Raw genomic sequence first — 9,597 nt, 5'->3', positions numbered from 1 at the left:
TCATTGTTCCCATCCATCCAGCACCTCATTGTTCCCATCCATCCAGCCCCTCATGGCTCCCAGATGCTCCATCTCCTCATGGCTCCTGGATGCTCCAGCCCCTCATGGCTCCCATCCATCCAGCCCCTCATGGCTCTCATCCATCCAGCACCTCGTGGTTCCCATTCCTTCAGGACCTCGTGGGCCTGAGAACGGTGCTGGAGGAAGAGAAAGTCTCACCCAAACTCTCCCTGAGCCCCTCCAACAACTATGAGGCCAGTGGGAAATGGGGTCTGTGAGCCACTGGTTCCACAGCCAGGCAGCAGCATCTCCTGGCCATTGTTCTGCCAGGCCCCAACAGAGCCACAGTGTCACTGTTAACAGTGAAACCTAATGATTGCACTCCTAACACAAGCCACCATATCCCCTCTCAGAGCAAGGGACGGAGGCACAGAAAGGGGCCACAACTCTGGTTTACAAGGGGTGACCTCTGGGACAGAGGGCTCCTGGAGAGTGTGAGCAGGGGACATCTGCAGCACCAAAAAAAAATCAGGACTGCCACAGCAAGCTCCTGAGAGCTTTTCGGATGGGAAGAGCATTGGTTTCCACCATCCTGCTGGTAGAACTGCAGCACCGGAGTGCCCACCTCTAAAGTCAAAAGAGAGGGGCTGCAGTACCTGTGTGGGTTGAGCCCCATCGGGCTGAGCCCCATTTTTGCCCCGGGCCCAGGATGCAGCCCAGGGTGGGATGTGGGGCCGAGCTCCCCGCGTGCTCCCGGCCTGACCCCGCCGCCCGTCCCGCGGGGTTGGGAGCGAGGCCGTTAAAAGTGAGTCAACCAGAAACTGCCGGCGCAGGAGGCGGCGGGCGGGAGGCAAATGAGAGCGCCCCGGGGAAACCTCAAAAAGCCGAAGTGACGCTCGGGGCGGGCGGGGGACACGGGCGCTGGGTTTGCCCATATATAGACAAATCGCGGCCCTGCTGCGCCAATGGCGGGCGCGGGGCCGTTGGGCCGGCGCTGGTGGCAGTGCCCCGTCATTTTCCGTGTCACCTGCTGCAACCGGCCCCGCAGGTGGGGGAAGGGGAGGCCGAGCCACCCCAGGGAGGCCCCCGTGGCACCCGGCGCTGCACACGTGCGTGAATCCTGTTTTCCTGCTTCTGTGGGGTTGGAAGATGCTTCCACCCACATCCCAGCAGGGATATGGGGAAAGAGGGATGAGAACCACCACTCTGGGCTGTGGAGCTCCCAGGGCTCAGGAGATGCAGGGCTGGGCTCTGCTGTGGCAGTCCCTCCTCTCCCTGGCCCTGCCCCCCCCCAGGAAAAGGGGCAGGAAGAGCTGAGCATTTCCAAGGGCCAGAGGACCCGAGGAGAGGGAACAGGCATCCAGGGCTGCCAGGAGGTATCTCCCTACAGCTGGCACTGATGGCACCTTTCCAGGTGGGCTGGGCCAGGCAAAGCTTGGAGAGCAGTTCCAAAGCCCCCAGCCTGGCCAAGAGGTCAGATCCTGTGCCCACCTTGCTGTGCTGACACCCTGTACCATGTGCCTGAGCTGTCTGGGGACCCACCAGAGGTGCAGTGTCCTTGCCCAGCACATGTCCCAGGGCTCTGTTTGGGCACTCAGTGGCTCTTCTGCAACTGTCCATGCAGAAGGACCATTCCCTCCCCCTTCCAGTTCAGTGCCTGGTTAGGGCAGAGCCTGAGGGATGCACATCTGTCCAGAAGGAGGAAGGACAAGTGCCACCCGGGGTTCAGCAGGAGGTCTGGGGCAGCTGGGGATGGGGACATACCATCAGGTTTTCAAATCCCTCCTCTGACTTCAGCTTTGCCATATGCCCTCAGGAAACATGCCCTCAGCACCCAGAGCCACCTCCACCACCAGGGTGAGACCCCACTCTGCCCCCTAGCCCTTGGCATCTCCCTTTCCCATGATGGAACAGACCAGGAAGGTGAGAGGTCTCAGCCAAGAGGAGGCTTGGGACCCTTTACTGGCTTCTTGTGTCCCCCCAGACACCAAAACCCCAACTCTGTGGGCAGACCAGTGGGTTTAGAGGTGTCCACCATGAAGCAGTTTAGGATCTCTTTGCAGACAGCACTGAGCTTGCAAGGGGTGGAGGTGCCACTTCCAGGTGCCCTTTGCAGGGCTCCATCAGGAACCCACCAGCCCCTCCCCTTCACAAAGCAGAGCCTCCTCCTTCCACTGCAATTCCTGAAGGGGAAACACCCGGAGGACTCTTCATACATCAGAGCTCCCTGTTTTCCCTGCAGATCCCCTCAGCAGGGAGCACATCCCAGTTCCTCGCCCACCCGCCTCCACTCCCGGGACACAGGGACCCCTTGGGATGGGACACGTGGCAGCTGAGCCCTGTTCCTGACACACTTTGAGAGCTCTCGTTGCCATCCTCAGTCCAGCAGCATTTCACTCCAATCCAGTTCCTGGAGGTTCTCCAGGAGGACAACTCAGGTCATCTTCCCCTGTACCTCTACCTGCCAAGGTCTCCTCAGCCAGTTTCAAGGAAAACAGTCTTAACCTGGGGTTAGTTTGGGGGTTTTTTTCCCCTACAGCACCTACCCCCAAGGGTCTCACGCCCCAGGCACACAGGGACAACTGAGAGGCTCCTGAGAAAGTCCAAGTCCACACTGGGAGGCAGCCAAGTGGGTGAAAGCAGATTTAGGGTGAAATAGAACTGACAATCAGAGGGATGGAGCTCCTCTGCTATGAGGAAAGGCTGAGAGAATTGGGATTGTTCAGCCTGGAGAAGAGGCTTCGGGGTGACCTCCCAGCACCTGAGGGGAGCTACAGGAAAGATGGAGAGAGACTGTTTACAAGGGCCTGGGGGCACAGGACAAGGGGGAGTGCCTTCAAACTCACAGATGTCTAAATGGGATATTGGGAAGAAATTGTTCCCTGTGAGGGTGGTGAGGCCCTGGCAGAGGTTGCCCAGAGAAGCTGTGGCTGCCCCATCCCTGGAAGTGTCTAAGGCCAGGTTGGAGCAACCTGGGCTAGTGGAAGGTGTCCCTGCCCATGGCAGGGGGTGGAAGAGGATGAGTTTTAAGGTCCCTTCCAACCCAAACCATCCCACAATTCTGTGATGCTGGTGCCACACTGCATCTCTCCCTCAGCATCCACGGGGGCAGAGTGGGGGGGCTCACCCCGGCTCAGCCACAGCCCCCCTTGGCAGAGCCCCACACACTCTCACACACGTCCCCCTTCACCTGAAGCCCAGGTGGCCCAAGCTACAGGCCCAAGGCCACCGAGCTGCCCTCACCCCGGGCGTGGGCAGGTCCCTGTCCCCGAGGGGACACGCGGAGGGGCCCCTGTGCAGGTGGGGGTGGCTCTACCCGCGGGCATTTCCCGGCAGCTGCCTCGTGCAGAGGCACCGAGTGCTCTGCGGTTTGGAAAGTCACTTTTCTCGCCCGGAGGGTGAGCCGGGTATCGCTTCTCAAAACCCGCTCCGAGAAAATCCACCGGCTCGTGCTTCCTGCCCCGGCCCCGCCGCCCCGGAGCTGCCAGGCTCCTCGGGATGCCAAACCTGCAGGATTTTCAGGCCTGGCTGAAATATTTGAGCGTCATTTGGTGCAGGGGGAGGAGCCGCCTTAAATTGCCTCAGATCTCCAGCTCCTGCCCGTTGACGCTTCCTCTCCCTATTCCCACCCAGGCACCGCCGCACATTTTTCCTCCGGTTTCTTCAACGTGAGAGCTCCCTGCCCTACTTTTCCCGGCGAATAAAGCGCCACATCCATTTGCTTTTTGCTGCTGCGAGGCAGCTCCGGGGCTGGAGTCTGGCTGAAATACTCATTTTGAGAGCTTTGCAGAGGTCCAACGCTCAGCCCTGGGAGCGATGAATCACTGGGGCAGCGTGGGCTGAGATGTGCTGCTGTGTGGGTGAGCCCGGGAGCGCGCAGGGAAGAGGCTCACGGAGCCTGAGGGGAGGCACCGCGTTCTTGGAAGGGCTGTGAGCTGCTGCAGGCAGGGGAGCTGCGGCTCCCTCAAAGACCACCACGTTCAGCCCGTTCTCCTCGCTGCTCTGGTTCTGTTGCACCTGCACGGGGGCTCCTGCCGATCTTAACTCTCCATATCCTGCAGCAGTTGGGGTTTCCTAGAAGGGGTGAGGTTCCTGCGGGGTTAGAACCCCCCTCAGCTTCCCCGAGAGGCACAGTGACAGTGCACACTGCTCCCTGGGGCCAATTCCCTGAGCAAAGTTCCCAGCCCTGGCAGTGACTGCAGCTTCCCAGGAAGGGAGGTGAGAGCCACGGTGCCTGCAGCCCCACACCCAACCCCAGCCAAACAAGCCCACCCTGCCCAGGGTCCTGTGCAGAGCCCTCTTGTCACCTCCTCTGCACCACAGGGCCAAGGGCCAAGGGGACGAGGGTCCTCCAGCCTTGGAGCAGCTGCAGCATGACCATTCCCTGAAGCCAGGGAAGTGGGACACATCCTGGGAAGGCAGTAGGGAAAGGCACTGTGAAACACAGCAGAAAATGGAGATTGTGCCTCGGTCCATCTCCAGCAGCTCCCTGAGCCCACACCGGGCTCCAGCCCCGCTGCACAAGGCCGTGCTGCCACCCCGTGGCACTGCCAGCGTGAGGCTTCCCGGGCCGGGCACGGCAGGGCGGGTGAGCTCCGTCATCCCCAGCATCCTCCCAACCTGGCTGGAGCCAAAACTCCCCAGACCCATCGCCATCCAGCTGGAGGAAGAGCCGCTCACCTCATCCTCCCTGACCCTCCCATCCTGAACCTGTCAGCTCTCGGCACGGCTGTCCAGACAGCACTGGCTGCAGCTTTCCCAAACCATTCCACAGGGATGAACACACCCGGGGGATCCCAGCTCACCCCGTGCTCCTCATGGCACAGCTGGTCAGAAACTGCCCTCCAGAGCCCAGAGGTCCATGCCCAGAATGCCTAAACCTGAGCATCCTGTGCAGTCATGTCCTGGGCTCCCAGGGCAGTCACTCCTCTCTCCCACAGACCTGACCTACTGGGAATTCCCAAGGTACATCTCACGCCCAGACTCTGCAACCCAGCAAGCCTGGAGGATAACTCTCAGGCAAGTCAAGGGCTTTGATTTCACCAGGGATGTGTGAAAGTCACAGTCAACTCTGGAACTGACCCAGCTGACTCTGCTGCTCCATCTTGCCAAGAAGAGAGTCCGACCCCCAGCCCAGGGCTCTCAGCTCTTCCCACAAAAGGTGATCTGCACCTGGAGGCGTTTTTTCTGGAGCCCAGAGACAACTTGACTTGGCCCTGCTCTGCACTGAGCCAATAATCCTGACAGCAGATCACATCTGCAAGGGCCCAAGAGGAACGTGGTTTGAGGGGCTTTTCTCTGCAATCCCTTCCAGCCCCCCTGTTGCTCCAGGCTTCTCCCACCACACATCTGCTCCAAAACCATGCTGGAGGCCATGCTCTGGCTGACCTGGAGCACTTGGGACTCGCTTTTTGGGCCCAGCTCTACAAACCAGAGCAGGACAGAGCTGTCACCTCCCTACCTCTGGCAGTGTCATTCCTCAGTCAGCCCTGCACTCCCTGTGCTGCATGCAGCCTGTAGTTTTCAAGGCTGTATTGGTTTTCCACTGTTTGTCTACAGGAAACAATAATTGAGCCTTTCAGCTCCAGGATTATTTCAGAAAAAAAAATATAGTTATTTCACAGAGTTACTGATGAAGGACTCAGCCCTTCGTGATCGGTGGCTGCTGCTGAACTGGAACAAAACAAATCAAACAAGAGCTGTCAGCTAAGGAGGATGAATCCCTCAGGAGGCCATGTGGGGTAGACATTAAGCTGACACTTGAAACAGTCAGATCCCTAGAAATACGAGGCTGGATGGTGTTCCCGTCCCTGCTTGTCCATCCCTCCCCTCTGCAAGACCTGCTGCCTCCCAACCACACCAGCAAAAGGCTCATCCCACTCTGCCTGCCCTGGAGATCAGCAACAGCCAGTGGAAGGTCCTGGAAGGTCCATCCTGCTACCATGTCCCTTGTATAACAACCTGCAGGCCCAGGGCATTGTGACCTCCAGGAAAACACCTCCACAGGAAGCACTGAACACCACCATACCTGCTCCATCCAGCCGGGAGCTGCACGGTGGGGATGGCCTGTTCCCACAGGGAACACTCCAGCACGGCCAGGGCAGGATCTCCCTCTCGAGGCAGGAATGTGGCCCGTGGCACAAGCAGTGACACAACCACTGGCTCCAAACAGTCTGGCACAGGCAGGGGGGCGAGTGAGAGACCCCCCCCCCCCCACCACCACCCGCTTCCTGCAGCGGTGAAACCAGTGACTGAGCAACAGCTGGACCCAGCCCTGGCCAGGCAGTGGGATTTATTGAACTATTTACACAGCTAGATCCCAAATTCCCTCTTTCCCACACCAACTTAAAAAAACTTGTGCATCACGATTAAAGACCCTCCCCCAGCCCTACTCACACCCTCCCCCCTGTCAAGGCTCAAATAAAGGTCTCTGGTCTGTGTGGGCAGAGCGTGGGGCGGCGGAGTCCGGAGGTACCGAGGGAGGGGAGCTGAGCCAGCACACCCCGAGCCCAGCCTCGCTTCCCTGCAGGGTAAAGCTAAGAGGATTTGGAGCACCAGGATCCTCCAGGCAGCACAAGAGCCCTTTAGGTTTTTATGGCTGTGTCCCGGGATTTGTAGGCCACACCACGGCTCTTCAGCTCTCGGACGATCCCTGCAGCAAGGAGACAAACACAGGTCAGTGTTCCCGTGGGATGAGGAGCCCTGGAAAAATCTGGTGGTTCTGTCAGGTAGAGATCAAGATCTGGACAATCATCTTTATTTCACAGAATCATGGAATATCCCGAGCTGGAAGGGACCCACAAGGATCACTGAGTCCAACTCCTGGCCCTGCACAGACACCCCAAGAGTCACACCCTGTCCCTGAGAGTGTTGTCCAAACCCTCCTTGAGCTCTGGCAGCCTTGGTGCTGTGCCCACTGCCCTGGGAAGCCAGGTCAGTGCCCAACCACCCTCTGGGGAGACAACCTTTTCCTAAAATCCAACCTAAACCCTATCCCCGGGTATTTCAGATGTGCCTGGGTTGTGCCAGCAGGCCTCGGCTTCCAGCCTTGTGATGTTCCAGCTCCTTCCCAATGCAGAGCTCAGGTGAGAAATAAGGAGCCTGGGATCCCAGATACTGGCACAGCTTTCCCCCTGGGGATTCAGGATTCACTCCTGGTCAGGAATCTGCTCTGGGGACTGGGCAGGGGCTCAGCTGGAGGGATGATGCTGTTTCTGCATTCCAGAGATAAGGCAAATCCTCTGTGCCCTCCACTCCATTTACAGACACACAAAGCCCCCCGTGGCACGAGCCCTTGGTGCAGGAGGACAGGAAGGGGCACCTGCTCACCAGGATTGCCTTAACAGCACCCCATCCTGCAAAACTCTTTTCTATGGACAAACTTCCATGTTTCCCTGGAGCTGAACCATTGGAGACGAGATGACTTTCCAGAGGCACCCTTTAATCCCAGTTTATCCCTCTGATAGCTGGTTTTAGGCAGCAGCACCTTCAATATCAGCTTCTGGCAGCCACAGTGCAGAACCCTGAAGCCCCTTCCTCAGTCCAGCACATTCTTGCAGTCACCCTGCTGCTCTCTTCCAACTTTGCTGATCCCTTCCCACCTTGCTGATCCCATCACCCACATGGCATGATCCCTGTCCACAGTGTTCACTGAACCCCCAAACCCTGATTCCATCTCACAGGTACCTTGGGGCAGGCGGCCGGTCACGGACACTGCGTAGACACCTGGCTTGAAGGTACCTGGGAGGAAGAAAACACTGAGTTACCCCACATAGCAGCAGCCAGGTGGGAAGGGACACCTGTGCAGATGTCCCTTCACTGGAGGGGACATCGTGGGGCAGAACCCTCTCCACAGCCCAACCAACCCACTGTCCCTGAGAAGGGTCTGCTGGGGATCAGAGATCTGTGGCTCCCAAAATACTCACTGATCCTCTGCCACTTGGAGACCCAGCTGTCCTCGGGGCTCATCATGGCGATGATCCTGCGGGAGGGATTGGCACTGAGGGGACATTTCCCGGCCGGGTGACCCCACAGTGCCACCACAGCGTCCCTGGGCTCCCTGGGGACCGTGGCCGGGCCCCACTCACCCGTCGAAGGAGGAGCTGGTGCAGTCATAGACCATCTCGCGGTTGCCCTTCATCTGCAGGTAGGTCTCACAGTTGTCACAGCCATCATACTCGAACTGGTCGATGGTCTGAGGGGACAGGGGGCTCAGGGATGGGGCCGGCCGGGAGCAGAGAGGGAGAGAGACTCGGGAAGGGAGAGAGAAAGGGAACCCCGGGAAGGGAGAGGGAGAGCCCCGGGAAGCAGCGGACAGGGCCGGGGCTGGAAGCGCCCCGAGGCTGCGGGAGGCCCGGGCCGGGCGGCAGGAGGGGCGGAGGAGCTCGGGCCTGGCAGGGCCGGGACAGGGAGGCCCGGGCCGGGCGGCAGGAGGGCAGGGAGCGCCAGACCGGGCCGGGTAAGGGCCGGGTAGGGGCGGGAAGGCCCGGCATGGGGAGAAGGGCCCGGCAGTTTAAGCTGCGAGGGCCAAACCGGGCGGCAGAGCCGGAGCACGGAGGGAGAAGGGCCGGGGCCGGGAAGGGCCGGGGCCGGAGGGAGAAGGGCCGGGGCACGGAGGGAGAAGGGCCGGGGCCGGAAAGGGCCGGGGCCGGAGGGAGAAGGGCCGGGGCCGGGAAGGGCCGGGGCCGGAGCGGAGGGGCCGGGCCGGGGCAGGAGGGGCCGGTGGCGGCATCGGAAGGCCCAGCCCGGGCGGGGAAGGTCCGGACCGGGGAGAAGGGCCCGGGCAGAGGCTACGAGGCTTAAACAGGGCGAGGGAAGGGGCGGGAAGGGAAAAGCGCCTGGGCCCGGAGGCCCGGGCTGGGCGGGGGAAGGGCCGGGGCCGGCGGGGAGCGGTCCCTGCCCCTCTGCCTGGCTCTGTCCCCGTCCCTGTCCCGATCCCGGTCCCACCTTGACCAGCGAGCAGAGCAGGCAGGCGCGGAGGTGCCGCAGGTCCTTGGGGACGGTCTCCAGCGAGATCGCGGCCATCGCTGCCCCGGCCCGGCCCCGGCACCGCTCTGCGGCTGCGCGGCCACTGCGCTCGGCCCCGATCCGGGCCCGGCTCCAACCCCGATCCCGATCCCGGCTCCAATCCCGATCCGGGCCCGGCTCCAACCCCGATCCCAATCCCGATCCCGGCTCCAATCCCGATCCGGGCCCGGCTCCAATCGCGATCCCAATCCCGGCTCCAACCCCGATCCCGGCTCCAATCCCGATCCCAATCCCGATCCCGGCTCCAATCCCGATCCGGGCCCGGCTCCAACCCCGATCCCGATCCCGATCCCGGCTCCAATCCCGATCCCGGCTCCAATCCCGATCCGGGCCCGGCTCCAACCCCGATCCCAATCCCGGCTCCAACCCCGATCCCGGCTCCAATCCCGATCCCAATCCCGATCCCGGCTCCAATCCCGATCCGGGCCCGGCTCCAACCCCGATCCCGGCTCCAATCCCGATCCCGGCTCCAATCCCAATCCCAGTCCCGATCCCGGGCCTGGCTCCAATCCCGATCCCGGCTCCAATCCTAATCCCAGTCCCGATCCCGATTTCAATCCCAATCCCAGT

General features: G+C 61.0%; 1 protein-coding gene across 1 annotated transcript; it reads right to left on the bottom strand.

The window, feature by feature from the left end:
* Positions 1 to 6,257: 6,257 nt before the first annotated feature.
* On the bottom strand, positions 6,258 to 9,071 carry SUPT4H1 (SPT4 homolog, DSIF elongation factor subunit). The gene is made up of 5 exons (XM_027668991.1): positions 8,947 to 9,071; positions 8,088 to 8,194; positions 7,926 to 7,981; positions 7,687 to 7,740; positions 6,258 to 6,652 (listed from the first exon to the last, which is right to left on the bottom strand). Exons 1-5 carry the CDS (start codon positions 9,022 to 9,024, stop codon positions 6,585 to 6,587), a joined length of 363 nt encoding a protein of 120 aa, XP_027524792.1. The 5' UTR covers positions 9,025 to 9,071; the 3' UTR covers positions 6,258 to 6,584.
* Between the last annotated feature and the right edge of the window lie 526 nt (positions 9,072 to 9,597).

Source organism: Corapipo altera, unplaced genomic scaffold, assembly GCF_003945725.1.
Source record: "Corapipo altera isolate COAL_440 unplaced genomic scaffold, ASM394572v1 187, whole genome shotgun sequence".
Taxonomy (NCBI): domain Eukaryota; kingdom Metazoa; phylum Chordata; class Aves; order Passeriformes; family Pipridae; genus Corapipo; species Corapipo altera.
Note: the sequence above shows the minus strand (reverse complement) of the source record. Positions and strands in the feature narration are given on the sequence as shown.